Source organism: Eptesicus fuscus, chromosome 2 (genome assembly GCF_027574615.1).
Source record: "Eptesicus fuscus isolate TK198812 chromosome 2, DD_ASM_mEF_20220401, whole genome shotgun sequence".
In the NCBI taxonomy this organism is placed as follows: domain Eukaryota; kingdom Metazoa; phylum Chordata; class Mammalia; order Chiroptera; family Vespertilionidae; genus Eptesicus; species Eptesicus fuscus.
The window spans coordinates 93,725,924-93,742,560 of NC_072474.1; the positions used below are offsets into that span (position 1 = coordinate 93,725,924).

Here is a 16,637-nt window from a genome sequence, read left to right on the forward strand (position 1 = left end):
AGCATTTAGTAACTCACCTTATATTACTAGTATATCTAGGTTGTTTTCTTTTCTACCTTTCTACTTTAAAGTTTTAATATTAAGAATGATTGCTAAAATTTTCCTCAAATACCCTTTACACATCTACTGATATGATCATATGGCTTTTTCTCCTTTATGTTATTAATGCAATTAATAATTACTGCAACAGATTTCCTGAACCTCAACAGTTCTTGTATTCCTCAAAAAAGACCTTCCTGGTCTTCCTTTTGATACCCTATAGCAGTGGTCGGCAAACTGCGGCTCGCGAGCCACATGCTGCTCTTTGTCCCCTTGAGTTTTTAGCAAAGGCCAGCTTAGGAGTACCCTAATTAAGTTAATAACAATGTACCTACCTATATAGTTTAAGTTTAAAAAATGTGGCTCTCAAAAGAAATTTCAATCATTGTACTGCTGATATTTGGCTCTGTTGACTAATGAGTTTGCCAACCACTACCTAGGATTGCATTTGATAAGATAAGGTGTATTTTACACATCACATAATGCACCATTTCAAGTATATAATTCAGTGGTTTTTAGCAAATTTACCAAGTTGTGCAACCATTAACTTAAAACAGTTTTGGAAGGAACTTTTTCATCACCTCAATTAGATCATGCCTATTTACTCTTTTTTAAATTACCGTATTTTCTGGTGTATAAGATGACTGGGCATATAGAAGATTTTCCTGGGTTAAAAAGTCATCTTATACACTGGAAAATACGCTATTTTAAAAAAATCTTTATTGTTCAAATTATTACAGATGTCCCTCTTTTTTCCCCTCATAGCTCCCCTCCACCCAGTTCCCACCCCACCCCCTCGCCACCCGTGTCCATGGGTACTGCATACATGCATATAAGATCATTGTCCCATCTCTTTCCGCCCCTTCCCCCCAAGAATTGTCAGTTTGCTCCATTTCCATGCCCCTGATTCTATTACATTCACCAGTCTGTTCTGTTCATCAGATTTTTTATTCATTTGATTTTTAGATTCACTTGATAGATAGGTATTTGTTGTCACGTTGTTGTTCATAATTTTTTATCTTTACCTTTTTCTTCTTCCTCATCTTCTTAGAGAATACCCTTCAGCATTTCATATAATACTGGTTTGGTGGCCTATTTACTCTTAATCTCTGTTTCCATCTCCTGTCCCAGGCACCAAACTGTCTTAATAGATTTGCTTTTTTAGATGTCTTATGTAAACAGAATCATACAATATGTGATCTCTTATGTCTTGCTTTTTAAAACATTTATTAGCTTATTTTTTAGGTCCATCCATGTATAGCATGTATCAGTACTTCATTTCTTTTTATAGTTGAACTAGAGGCCCGGTGCACGAAATTCGTGCACGGAGGGGGGGTGTCCCTCAGCCCAGCCTGTACCCTCTCCAAACTGGGACCCCTCGAGGGATGACCGACTGCCCGTTTAGGCCCGATCCCACTGGGCAGTCGGACATCCTCTCACAATCCAGGACTGCTGGTTCCCAACTGCTCGCCTGCCTGCCTTCCTGATTGCCCCTAACCGCTTCTGCCTGCCAGCCTGATCACCCCCTAACCACTTCTCTGCCAGCCTGATTGATGCCTAACTGCTCCCCTGCCAGCCTGTTTGCCCCCAACTTCCCTCCTCTGCCGGCCTGGTCACCCCTAACTGCCCTCCCCTGCAGGGTTGATCGCCTCCAACTGCCCTCCCTTGCAGGCCTGGTCCCTCTCAACTGCCCTCCCTTGCAGGCCTGGTGCCTCCCAACTGCCCTCCCCTGCTAGCCATCTTGTGGTGGCCATCTTGTGTCCACATGGGGGCAGGATCTTTGACCACAGGGGGGCAGCCATATTGTGTGTTGGAGTGATGGTCAATCTGCATATTACTCTCTTATTAGATAGGATAGAGGCCTGGTACAGGGGTGGGGGTCAGCTGGTTTGCCCTGAAGGGTGTCCCGGATCAGGATGGGGGTTCCCTTGGAGCATGGGGCAGCCTGAGCAAGGGGCCTGTGGTGGTTTGCAGGCCAGCCACGCCCCCTGGCGACCCAAACGGAGGCCCTGGTATCTGGAATTTATTTACCTTCTACAATTGAAACTTTGTAGCCTGGAGCAGAGCCAAGCCTCCTGCTCGCGCCGTGGCCGTGGCCGGCAGCTATTTCTGTTGGGGTTAATTCACCTTCTATAATTGAAACTTTGTAGCCTGGAGTGGAGGCCTGGGCCAGCCAGGGCAGGTGGAAAGCTTGGCTTCCTCCATTGCTGGGGGCAACCCTGGCCTGCTCTCTCCAGCTCTGTGGCTGCCGTCATTTCTGTTTGGATTTGTTTACCTTCTATAATTGGAACTTTGTAGCTTGAGTGAAGGCTTAGGCCTGCAAGGGCAGGCGGAAAGCCTGGCTTCCTCCGTTGCCTGGGAAACCTTGCTCTCTGTGGCTGTAGCCATCTTGGTTGGGTTTATTTGCATATCTGCTCCTGATTGGCTGATGGGTGTGGCTTGTGGGTGTAGCGGAGTTAGGGTTAATTTGCATATTACTCTTTTATTAGGTAGGATAATATTCCATTGTATGGATATGCCACATTTTGTCTATCTGTTCACCAGCTAATGGACACTTAGGTTGTTTCCCGATTTTGGCCATTATGAACAAAGCTGTTAAGAACATTTGTGTGCAAGTCTTCATGTAAGTATTTGTTTTCATTTCTCTTGAGTAGATATCTAAGAATAGAATTGCAGGGTCATATGGTAAATTTATGTTAATGTTTTAAGAAACTGCCAAACTGTTTTCCAAGGTGGCTGCATCATTTTATATTCCCATCAGCAATAAATAAGAGTTCCTGTTTCTTCACATTCTCACCAACAAATGTGACCATCTCCTTTTATTTTAGACATTTGAGTGAGTGGGAAATGTGGTTTTACTTTGCATTTCTGTAATGACTAATAATGTTGAGAATATGTTCATATTTTGATAAAGGAAGAAGAGGAAGCTTCTAACAAAAGTTGCTGTAAGAAAGTTTGTGACATTTGGAAACAGGGAACAGCACACTAAAGGCCAAAAACCCAAAGTTGGACATCTCAGGACCTATGTTAGAGTATGCATTTTGGTACTAATTATTCCATATTTCTTCTGTGCACACAAAATAGTTATACTTGCTCCAGAAACCAGTAATGAATATGTACTGAGTTGGCTCATTTATATTAATCTTAATGTTTATATTACTTCTGTTATAAATAATTACTTTAGTCCTTTCTAAATAAAAATAAATGTGAAAAAAATTGTAGAAAGTATTCTTGAGAGACTTAATAGTTACTGCAATTTTAAGTAAAATATGTTTCTTAGCATGCTATAAATTATGAATAAATTAGAGGCCCGATGCATGAAAATTCATACACTGGAGGGGGGTCCCTCAGCCTGGCCTGCCCCCTCTCACAGTCTGGGAACCCTCAGGGGTGGGAGGTGACCTGGCGATCAGGGGAAGGCGACGCCCCCATCACACCTCTGCTTCTGCCACTGCTGGCAGCGCAAGCCTCGGGAGGCCCTGGTTACCTGAGCCTCAGGCGGCCCTGGGTGGCTGGGTAGCCGCCATTGAGGCTTGCCTGTGCCTCGGGCTGGCCCTGGGAGGCTGGGAGGCTGAGGGAATTGGGGGACTCCAGAGGCAAGTGTGTGGAGTGGCCAGACCCACCTGGGGGCAGGCCCGCCCTTGCCCTGCGTGCCTGCTGCCCCAGCTGGGCTGAGGGGAATGGGCGCCGCCATCTTGTGGCTGTGGGCGCTGCCACCTTTGAGGGCATGGCAAGCAATTAGCATATTCCCTCCTTATTAGCTGTGGGTGCCACCATCTTTGTGAGGGTGTGATGGTCAATTAGCATATTCTTTCTTTATTAGATAGGACTAGAGGCCCAGTGCATGAAATTTGTGCACTCGGCGGGGGGGTCCCTCAGCCTGACATGCGCCCTTTTGCGATCCAGGAGCCCTCAGGGAATGTCCGACTGCTGGCTTAGTGGGAGATTCTTAGCGCTGCTACGGAAGCAGAAGAGGCTCCCGCCACCGCTGTTGCACTTGCCAGCCATGAGCCTGGCTTCTGGCTGAGCAGCGCTCCCCCATGGAAGTTCACTGACCACCAGGGGGCAGCTCCTGCATTCTGGTGGTCAGTGTGTGTCATAGCGATTGGTCGTTCTGCCGTTTGGTCGATTTGCATATTAGCCTTTTATTATATAGGATGGGATTAATTATATTTTTTCCTCCCAAAGGGATTAATTATATTTCTGTAGAGAAATAAAAGTAATAGAAGAAAATATGAAGCTATTAATTCACATATCAGATTAATCAAATGGGAGGTACCAGATATGATCTGGAAAATCTTTCAGAAGGCACTGAGAGAGAACTACAAAATACAGACTCAGGTATACTCTGCATTTTAGGTGAATACCATGTGTCTTCTCTGCCATAAAAGCATGGCAAATTATTAAAATGAAAGCATTTATAAAATAGAAGAAATATTTTCAATTTGTAAACTTTTATCTTTACTCATATACTTGTTCGACATATGATTATTTCTTGAAAACTGTCCTCCCTCCAAAATAAAATGTGAATGATTTATGAACTCTACAGGCTTTAAAAAATGTTGTGGTATTAAAAAACTTGCAAAATAAATACAAACTCATTTTATATTTTTGACTTTTAGTAAAAAACAACAGTGAGAATTAAGAACCAACTTGTGAAAGCCAAGATACTTGCAGTACAGGCTATACATTGGGGACATTAAGAATTTAGGTGTCAATATCTTTTAAATAATGTATATAAGCCCTAGTATTTGTATTTAAATGCTTTAAAATTTGATCAAATAGAAAAATTTGGAATATTTTCAAAGGTAAAATAAAATGACCTCAAGCACTTGTCTTCTGGATTATTAAGAGTTTTTGAAAAGGTCACACTAAAATGATTATTTGGCAGAGAATTACAATTATATATATTATTTCCTATATGATTTTAAGGATCTACTGGGAGATACTACAATAAAATTACTCTATGTAAGTTGAACCCCTTCTAGCTAGGTTAAATAGAGCATTTCATATTAACCTAGTAAGGTAAAACCCCATTGAGAAAGAAACTATTCACAGAAGTAAATTCTAAGGTAACTGGACCTAATGGCTATTTTTAAAAACATTAGTCATTTGTTATTTGATAGATATCGGACAGTTTAAATAATTGTCATGCTTTTGTATCCTTTAAATTTTTTATTGAGATATAATTGACATAACACATTAGCTTTAGAATATAATGATTTGATATATGTATATATTACAAAATGACCACTACAGTGACACTTTTCTTTTTTCTTGCAAGAAGAACTTTTTGGTTATTTATTTTTATTGTTGACACTATTACAGATGTCCCCATTTCCCTCCCCGCCTTAGACCTCTCCAGCCAGCCTTGCCCCTTTCCTCTGGCCATCACCACACTGTTGTCTATGCCCATTGCAAGAAGAGCTTTTTAGAGCTCTTTGCTTAGCAATGATCAAATATACACTACAGTATTATTAACTACTAGAGGTCCGGTGCATGAAATTTGTGCATGGGGGTGTGTGTGTGTCCCTCAGCCCAGCCTGCACCCTCTCCAATCTCGGACATCCCTCTCACATTCCAGGACTGCTGGCACCCAACTGCTCTCCTGCCTGCCTGCCTGATTACCTCCTAACCACTCCCCTGCCAGCCTGATCAATGCCTAACTGCTCCCCTGTTGGCCCGATTGCCCCTAATTGCCCTCCTCTGCCAGCCTGGTCACCCCTAACTGTCCTCCCCTGCAGGCCTGACCCCCCCAACAGCCCTCCCCTGCCCCCCCCAACTGCCCTCCCCTGCAGGCCTGACCCCCCCAACTGCCCTCCCCTGCAGGCCTGGGTCCCCTCCAACTGTCCTCCCCTACAGGCCTGGTCACCCCCAACTGCCCTCCCCTGCTGGCCTGGTCCCCCCAACTCCCTCCCCTGCAGGCCTGGTCCCCCTCAACTTCCCTCCCCTGCAGGCCTTTGTTGCCCCCAACTGCCCTCCCCTGCAGGCCTGTTCCCCCCTAACTGGCTTCCCTTGCAGGCCTGGCTCCCCCCAACTGTCCTCCCCTGCAGGCATGATTGCCCCAAACTGCCCTCCCCTGCTGGCCATCTTGTGGCGGCCATCTTGTGTCCACATGGGGGTGGCCATCTTGTGTTGAAGTGATGGTCAATTTGCATATTACCTCTTTATTAGATAGGATGTATATTATATCCCCAGGAATTACTTATTTTATAACTGGAAGTTTGTACCTTTTGACTACCATCACCTATGTCACCCATCCCCCAACCCCTTTTACCCTATCTTTTATTATTATTATTGTTGTTTTTTATTTACTGATTTTAGAAAGAGAGAGGGGAAGGGAAAGTGAGAGAAAAAAATGGATTTGTGTTCCACTTATTTATGCATTCACTGGTTGATTCTTGTATATGCCCTGATGGGGGATTGAGCCCACAACCCAGGCGTGTCCCCTGACTGGGAATCGAACTGGTGTCCTCTTGGGGCATGGGATGATGCTCAACCAACTAAGTCACACTGGCCAGGGCAAAATTTCCTCCTTCTTGAACTTGAATCTCGTTAGGAAGTTTTAAAAATTTCTTAGACTCTAAGAATATTAAAAGTATCGAGAAGCTCTGGGAACATGATTCTTCCACTTCCTTTTCCACCTTCAAAAGCAGCTCTTCACCCTGTACCCTTTTTCTTAATTGACAGCACCTTCATTAACTTAGTTACACAAATCAGAATCATTCTGGACTGCTGTTATTTTTTTACTCCCCACCATTCAACTGGACATTAAGCTGTATCAGTTTTACCTCCTAAATAGCTCTTGAGCCTGATAATTTCTCTATCTCCACTGCCACAGAATGCTTACCTGTGTGAATCCAATGGCCTTCCTAATGGGTTTCTACTTTGACCTCTTGAATCCATTCTCTACAATGCAGTTATAGGATCTTTCTGAAATGAAATGATAATTATGCTATTTCCTATTAAAAACCCTTTAGTGCTCCCTCATTGCTTTTAGAATAAAATCCATGACTCGAGAATCTTCTTGATTTGGTCCATTTCCCTCTCTAGCCTCATCTCTCAACACTGCCCTTTTATTTATGCATTCTAGCTATGCAAGCTATCTTCAAACATCCAGCACATGACATATTTGCTCATGACTTGATAACAAGGTACAATCTCCTCTCTCTCCTGCGCTGCCATGCCCCTTTTGGGTAGCTTCCTCAGGATGCAGACTGAGTAACAGTTCAGGAAGTCCTCCCAGCTTCCCCACCATCAGTCTGGGTGGGCTACTCTGATTATTTTCATAATGCCATGTTTATGCAGGGGTGGGCAAAAGTAGGTTCATAATAATAATACAATAATAAATAAAAAATAATACAAGAATAAATTGTTTTGAGTGCTCACAACTGTAAACCTACTTTTGCCTACCCCAGTATATCTATCACAGATTTATTTTTTAACCTATTTCTTCCTCTCACTCAGTAATTTTACACAGAGTATGTACAAGAGGCAGAATGGTTCAATGGAAAAGCCACAGACTTTACTTGGGTTTGAGTCCTATCTTAGTGTCTTATTAGTGCTATAATATTAGTCAAGTAGAAAGCCAAATAAAACTACAATGCCAAAGGACAGGGCTTTCTGCAATCACTTTGTGATTTTGATCATATGGTTTTACTTTTTTGGTTTGTTACTTCATTTAGGTGTTAGACTAAATGATCTCAAAGTGCCTTTCAAATCTAAGATCTTAAGAGTATGATTATCAGCAGTATCCTGGGTAACAGAAAATCTGAAGGTCTCTTAGAGTCATGCAAAATAGTACCATAAATTCTTGAAACGGCAGGACTGAAGTACATTGTCAGGCTACTTATTTGTGAAGTCTAACTATAATTTTTTAGGTTATATATTCTCTCATCTAAAAAGGATAAGAAAAAAATTCTGCTATGTGTCAGTAAAATATAACTCTCTTCTTTAAATCTGATTTTGAGAGAAGTATTTTATGATGTTATTCTTCCTGAATTGTCACACATACATGCACTTCACTCCTATGAACCCATACAACGTTCTCTCTGAAGAGGAAGGTCTTTCTTATCAAGCATCAGCACTGGTTTTTGCCTCAGTGAGGTAGAAAGCAAACAGCAACTTTTGCTCACATCAGCTAGAAATAATACAGAATCCTCAAGATAAATACAAACAGGATAAAATTTATGGCACTTCAAACAACAATAAAAAGTTGAGCAGTAACAGCTCATTCTTGCTCTATTGTCAAGGCCTTTTTCTCTATTCAAGGCCTCAAAATGCGCAGCAAAGTATGCAGAGGAAACTTCTGTATATTCCAGTCAAAATTGTAAAAAGGGAAAACTTGACATGTAAATATGTTGTGACTAATTGCCTTGAATACACCAACTAGATATCTCTCAATTGTAAAATAGTGATAATGATCATACCATTATTATTAATTTAACTTTATTGAATTTATTGGGGTGACACTGGTTAATGAAATTACATAGATTTCAGGTATACAATTCTATAATACACCATCTGTATATTGTGTTGTGTGTTCACCACCCCAAGTTGAGTCTCTTTCCATCACTATTTATCCATTTATTCCCCTTTTACCCTCTTCAACATCTCCCCACCTTACTTTCCCCTCTGGTAAGCACAATATTGTTGTCTGTATCTATGAGTTTTGGTTTGTTTGTTTGTTTGTTTAATCCCTTCAGCTTTTTCACCTAGTCCTCCCACCTCCCTCCCCTCTGACAGCTGTCAGTCTGTTTTCTGTATCTATGAGTCTGTTTCTATTTTGCTTGTTTGTTTTGTTCATTAGATTCTACATAGTGAAGTCATATGGTATTTGTCTTTATCAGACTGGCTTATTTCACTTAGCATAATACTCTCCAGGTCCATCCATGCTGTCCCAAAAGGTAAGATTTCCTTCTTTTCTACAGTTATTCCTTCTATTGTGTAAATGTACCACAGCTTTTTTATCCACTCATCTACTAATGGGCGCTTGGGCTGATTCTGGATCTTGGCTACTATAAGTAATGCTGAAATGAACATAGGGGTGCATATATTCTTTTGAAATGGATATGCTTCTGGTTTCTTCAGATATATTCATAGAAGTGGAATTGTTGGGTCATAAGGAAGTTCCATTTTTAACTTTCTGAGGAATCTCCATACTATTTTCCACAATGGCTGCACCTGTCTGCATTTCAACCAAGAGTGCATTAGGGTTCCTTTTTCTTCCCATCCTTGCCAGCACTTGTCTGTTGCTTTATTGATGACTAGAGGCCTAGTGCACGACATTCATGCACTTGCGGGGAGGGGGGGGGAGTCCCTCAGCCCAGCCTGTGCCCTCTCACAGTCCAGGAGCTCCCGGGGGATGTCTGACTGCTGGCTTAGGCCTGCTCCCCATGGCAGTTGGATATCCTTAGTGCTGCTGCGGAGGCAGGAGAGGCTCCCACCACCGCTGCTGCACTCGCCAGCTGTGAGCCTGGCTTCTGGCTGAGTGGTGCTCCCCGTATGGGAGCGCACTGACCATCAGGGGGCAGCTTCTGCGTTGAGCAGGATAAGGCCGAAACCAGCTCTCCGACATACCTTGAGGGGTCCTGGATTGCAAGAGGGTGCAGGCCAGGCTGAGGGACCCCACTGGTGCACGATTGGGACTGGAAAGGGATGCAGGAGGTTGGCCAGCCGTGGAGGGACCGTGGGAGGGCTCCAGGGCATGTCTGGCCCATCTTGTTCAGTCCCAATCGGCCAGACCCCAGCAAGCTAACTTACTGGTTGAAGTGTCTGCCCCCTGGTGATCAGTGCACATCATAGCGAGCGATTGAGTGGCCTTAGCATATCATTAGCATATTACGCTTTGATTGGTTGAACGGATGACTGGATGACCGAACACTTAGCTTTTATTATATAGGATAGTCATTTTGACAGGCATGAAGTGATATTTCATTGTGGTTTTATTTTTATTTATTTATTTTTTAAAAATAGAATAACTTTATTTTACTTAAGTGAGTTCATTATTACTATTAATATCGCTGCAAGTACATTTAATTAAAACAATCTATTTCTAAAAAGCAAAGACTCCTTTTACATTGAAAATACTCTATTGTTAGCTGTAAAGTTGTACATTCAAGCTTTGTGTAACATATTGGGTATTTTTAACATTATATTTTTATTTTGAACTAATTTTAGATTTAGAGAAAAGTTGAAAAAACAATGCATGTATTGTTAATACAGCTTCATCTAATGCTAACAGCCTGTTTAACTATCATGCAATTATTAAAATAAGGAAAATAAAATTGGTGCAATACTCTTAACTAACTACAGACCTTATTCAAATTTAGGACTAAGCTACTTTCCCATGTTTGTCCATAAAATCACTCTAAGTGAGCAAGACAAGAAGTAGAGGAAATGAGCTACCGACTAGGTGGAACCTGTGCCAAGTGTCCTGAATGGGAATTTGTTTCACATTTAAATTGTTCCACTGAGGCTAATGTGCAAAAGTGGGAGACACAAAGAGGTCTCCTTTAGCCAAAGAAACAGTTTGAGTAATTATTAAAGGACAGCTCAGAGGGAGAAAATTTGTAGAAATGGTGAAACTATTTTGCTTCAGCCTATGCAAATATATGTCTAGTTTTTCTAGAATAGATGAATTAACAAAAGTAATCTCAGAAGAGATAGAAAATTTAAACATATCAATTGCTAGGAAGTAATAGAGAGAACTGTTGTTCCTCTCCCACAACTTTCCCAAGATGCAACCACTAGTTTCACAGAGAAATTCTTTTTTTTTTTCCAATTTTTTTTATTAAGGTATTATATGTGTACATATTTTACCATTGCCACCCCCCACCCCACTCCCATATATGCCCTCACCCCCCAAATCATTGTGGTTTTAATTTGCATTTCTCTGATTAGTGATGTTTAGCATCTTTTCATATGTCCATTGGTCATCTGTATGTCCTCTTTGGAGAAGTGTACGTTCAGGTCCTTTGCCATTTTTAATTGGATTGTTTGTTTTTTGGTGTTGAGTTGTGTAAATTCTTTGTAAATTTTGGATATTAAACCCTTATAAGATACTTCATTGGAAATATGTTCTCCCAGTCAGTGGGATGACCTTTCATTTTGTTGACAGTTTTCTTTGCTATACAAAAACTTTTTAGCTTGATGTAGTCCCATTTGTTTATTTTTTATTTTGTTTTCCTTGCCTGAAGAGATATATCAGAAAAAACACTGCCATAAGAAATGTCCAAGTTTTTACAGCCTATGTTTTCTTCAAGGATTTGTATAGTTTTGAATGTTATATTTAAGTTTTTAATCCATTTTGAGTTTAGTCTTGTGTATGGTGTAAGAAGGTGGTATAATTTCATTTTTTTGCATGTATCTGTCCACTTTTCCCAGCACCATTTATTGAAGAGACTGTCTTTATACCATTGTATGTTCTTGCCTCCTTAGTCGAATATAAAGGCATGGGTTTATTTCTGGGCTCTCTATTCTGCTCCATTGACCAATATGTCTACCTAACATCTGGTGCCATTTGCCATTAACATCTTGATGTGGCTTCTTTTGTAAATCCTTGGTTATAAAACTTCTAACCAGCTAGTCGTCAGTTAGTTATTCAGGTTGACTGTTCTGTATTTTAGTTGTAATTCCAGTTCATCCTGGGAGGAGGTGAGTGTAACAGCCACCTAGTCTGCTGCCATCTTGGATCTCTCCGTATCATTATTATTTATAGCACAGTTTATTTCACAAAGCACTTTTCTGATCCTCAGAATAATCCTGTGAGATGGTTAGAGAGGATATTATCTCCATATGACAGATGAAACTGAGGAGTGTGAATATGTTAGGTCACAGGGTTTTAATATCTCAGAGCGGAAACTATTATCATATTTCATTAATTTATGTATCATCAAAATCCAGCATTTAGTGAATAGTTAACTGTGGCAAGTGAAATAATCTAAATTTTCTGGTTCTTAGGATCTAGGATCTTCTTTTATTAGAAGCTTTACTAATTCTTCAATTTCTAGGAGAGGTTTGTAGCTGAGTCAAATAAAATTACTAACCCCAAAGCAACAATGTTACTTAATTGATGCAATTAGGTTATTTAACTGACAGAGCCAGATCTGCTGGGTTGAAAACACAAACAGAAATTTTTTAGCTCACTATTTTTTCACGTAAACACTTAAGAGAAGCCTGGCCTCCGTGGCTCAGTGGTTGAGCATTGACCCAGGAACTAGGATCATCGTTTGATTCCCTGAGGTCAGGGCATATGCCTGGGTTGCAGGCTTGATCCCCAGTGTGGGCATGCAGGAGGCAGCCGATTGATGATTCTCTCTCATTGATGTTTCTATCTCTCCTTCTCCCTTCCTCTCTGAAATCAATAAAAATATATTTTAAAAAACCCCACTTAATAGGAATATACGTAAAATAACCCTATGGGATAGAATAGTAAGAAAAAAAAAAACTAGATACAAGTATATATTAATGTAATTAGCATAAAGTGAATACTCAAATTTTGTTGAAATTATGACACTGTTTTTAAATAATCAAAAATTGTTTACCTGTGGTGCAAGAAGAGGTAGCCTAATATAAGCCAGAAGTTTACTGAGATCTTTCCGTCTCTGTTCCAAGTCATGACGGACCCAAGTAAGAAGTGCATTCAATATGGTCTCCTCATTAGGAATGTTCATGTCATCACTGGCCAAGAGCTTTGCAATTTCATTGGCTGGTAATAATACAAATTCCTGGTTTCGAATTACTTCCATAAAATGTTCCTAGAGAGAAAATAAGTATCATATAAACAATACTGTTTTTTTTTTTCTTTTTCCTGTCCAATACTGTGTTTTGGTTTTTTTTAGATGCCAAAATAGTTTATAATTTAGACCTTCCTTACAATTTATTACTGCTTGCTAAGAAATAAACACAGTGGGGAAAAAAACCCCAATTTGAACTACAATTATATTGTTAAACTTTTAATTTCTATATTAAGTAGAATTAAAGTGTTGTATAATTTATTACATTTTAAAAATGGACGTGGGACCTTTAGGTATTGCTTTGCTCAAGTTAGGGAATAATTTTGGCATGTCTTTCAAAGGAAGATAAAAGAATTTAGACATGAGATGTATGATAGGCCAACATTAAAGTTTGGTTTAGATTTGTGGTTGCCGTAGAATTTGGCCAACAGTGGAGCCAAACACCTGGGTGAGCTGAGAAGATATTTCTCTTACCCAGAAACGGTTTCCAGGCTGGGCCACAGAAGTCTTCTCAGCCTGCCTGGGGAAGAGTAAGTGTCCTTAGGACTATCCTAAAACCACATTGGCCTTTAAGAGTGTTTTAATGTTATTTATAAGACCACCCAGGATTTTAAGTCTGGTTTGAAAACTTTAATCTCCTCTAATCTGATTTACATACAAAGTTCTATTGGTCTATAAGAAAAAGCCAAAGTAAAAGAATGCACTGAGACTCTAGGACCTTATACTAAAGACGACTCAGCCCTGGCCACATATTAGAATCAGGCTCTTTTTAATTTGAAATGGGAGATAGGAATGCCCTCTGATGTGAGAGAATGACTTTTATTAGGCTACTAGTAGCCCTGCGCACAAATCTGTGTGCCAGTAGCTCGCCAGTAGCTCTCTGCTGCCCTCCAGTAGCTCTCCGCCTGCTGCCCTGCCCTCCTGTAGCTCCCCCCTTCCCCTTCTCCCTACTCCCCCCCATAGCTTGCTGCCCTGCCCCCTCCTGTAGCTCTCTGCCGCCCGCTTGTAGCTCACTGCCCCACCCTCCTGCTGATCCGTGATCTGGTCGTTACGTGGTCCGTCATTACGCTTCACGGTGTAACGACCATTTGCATATTACATCTTTATTATATAGGATTATACTAAGCAATCTGAAGAGAAGGGAATTGTACTCTCTGGTATACAAGGGTACAAGTCTTAGTGCATGGATTGATTACATAGTAGTAATTTAAATGCAAATGCTAGACACATTGTCCCTTTATGTTTTTCTTATACTTCCTAATGTGCTATGACTGTCTCAGCACACAGAATTTTAGTAAAATAGCTAAGGCTGTTTAAATTAGAGCTACAGATAAGGAATATCAATAATTATCTCCTAAGTTAAAATGAGAATTATATTTTCCATATAGCATGCAGTAACCCTAGTTAAGTACTGATCTAAAATATATCTTGGGTTAACATTCTTTTCTATAAAAATTCTTCAGAGGAAAACCATACATGAATAGTTAACTAAATTCAATTGCTTCAATTCATCATGATTTGTTAAAGATGCCACAGTGAATCTATTTTAAATGACTGGTTATCATTTTCAGAGATATATTTTAATAAAACCTCAGTGCTGGAATGGCTTCAAGCAAACTGTTCTGTGCCACTGTATACTGACATTATAAAATGATTTGGTAACATACAGCAAGAACTATAAAAATGTTGAAGTTCTCAACCCAATTATGTCACTAGTAGTTTAATCCTTAATAAATAATTCAAGAGGGGAAAAAATTGATGCTTCTCTAATGATGCTTATCTGTATTATCCTATATAATAAAAGGCTAATATGCAAATCAACCGAACGGCAGAATGACCGGTCACTATGACGTGCACTGGCCACCAGGGGGCAGATTCTCAACGCAGGAGCTACCCCCTGGTGGTCAGTGCACTCCCACAGGGGAGTGCTGCTCAGCCAGAAACCGGGCTCACGGCTGGCGAGCACAATGGCCCACCTCCGTGGTAGCACTAAGGAGCAGTGAGCCAAGCAGTAAGGAGCAGTGAGCCAAGTAGTAAGGAGCAGCGAGTGGTAAGGAGCAGACTGTGAGAGGGATGTTTGACTGCTGGCTTAGGCCCGCTCCCTAAGCTGTCAGTCAGACATCCTCTGAGGGCTCCCGGACTGCGAGAGGGTACAGGCCAGGCTGAGGGACCCCTCCGAATGCACGAATTTCGTGCACCAGGCCTCTAGTTATTTATAAAAGTAATACTTAGCAAATAGCCTAGATGTCCAGCTATAGGGGTTGTAATTCAATGGACTATGAAGTAGGCATTAAAAATTTCAAGGACAAAGACCATATAGATATATAAAAAGTTGTTTATTCTAAAATATTAGATGAGAGTCTGAAGAAATCAAATATATTTCTAATTGCTCAAAGGTATAGTGTATGGTATAGTCAACATTTATACAACACTGCCATGTTACTGATGTAACTACTGCCATACGTTCACATGGTATTAACCATTTGTATGCCATAAACATCTATAGATGCAAGTGGTGGACCTTTTTAAATTAAATTCAAAATATTGTGGCAGTTAACTGGTTAATTGCATTTCATCAATGAGAAAAACCTATTATATAAATATTCTTTTAAAAAATCTTTAAATATATTTTTTATTTATTGGTTTTAGAGAGGAAGGGAGAGGGAGAGAGAGCTACAAACATCAATGATGAGAATCATTGATCGGCTGCCTCCTCCATGCCCCACACTGGGGATCGAGCTCGCAACCCAGGCATGTGCCCTGACCAGGAATTGAACCATGACCTCTTGGTTCAAAGTCGGTGCTCAACCACAGAGGCACCCCGGCTGGGCTAAATATTCTTTTTTTTTTTTTTTTTAATATTTTTTATTGACTTCAGAGAGGAAGGGAGAGGGAGAGGGAGAGACAGAAACATCGATGAGAGAGAAACATCATCAATCGTGGCTGCCTCCTGCACACTCCATGCTGAGGATCGAGCTCACAACCTAGGCATGTGCCCTTGACTGGAATCGAACCCAGGACCCTTCAGTCCATCGGTCAACTCTCTACCCACTGAGCCAAACCAACTAGAGCTAAATAATCTTTTGATTATTTGTTGATATATTTCAGAACATGCCCATTCCATTTTAGTATAACTTGAACTTAGTGAAAATTTAATTTTTAAAAACTTATAGAAATACTACTAAACAAAGTACTTATCAAAAGTATTTGGTTTTAAAACAGGTATTTTAGCAGAATTCCATGGTTTTATAGGTTTTCTAGATCACAAAACAAAATTTGAAGTTTTAAAATGAAATGTTTATATTTATTTTATAAATCCATAATGACATTAAAATTTGTAATGACATAACCAGTCTTATACTTTTTTTGTAGAGGTTTAATGACTTGTTCCAGGTCAAGTGCAGTGGCAGTCAGAACAAGAACAAAAGTTTCCAGATTTTAGGATTACAAGAAGGAACTCCTCATCCTTTCCTACTTGTATTCACTCAGGATCAGGGAATATCCAAAGTACATGCACCATTTACTGACTGTGCCAACTGAATTCACAGTGTGGCATTACACTTCCTTCATATTTTGAATCCATTTTATGATACAAACAGCTATCATGCTACCAAACACTTGCTAGCATTATGCTCCTTTCCCCTTTGGGATAGTTTTTAAGTAAATGAAATTACTGAGGGATTTATTTAAATTGAAGATTGAATTTTGTTATACACTTTCATTCAGTTCCCATAGCAACAATTCAAATCACACAATCTGCCTCTAAATTACTTATTGTTATTAGAATTCAATTTCATGTCTCTGTTGCAACTGAATAATGTCAAATAATAGCTTGAAAGGAAAAAAAAAAATCTCTACCCC

General features: G+C 40.3%; 1 protein-coding gene across 4 annotated transcripts in view; it reads right to left on the reverse strand.

The window, feature by feature from the left end:
* Window positions 1-16,637, reverse strand: part of KLHL5 (kelch like family member 5) — an 82,556-nt gene that overhangs the window by 24,114 nt on the left and 41,805 nt on the right. For all 4 annotated transcript variants that reach the window (XM_054729512.1, XM_054729501.1, XM_028143670.2 and 1 more), the window contains one exon: window positions 12,585-12,797. In XM_054729512.1, the coding sequence (XP_054585487.1) occupies window positions 12,585-12,797 (213 nt within the window). The remainder of the gene's footprint in view (window positions 1-12,584; window positions 12,798-16,637) is intronic.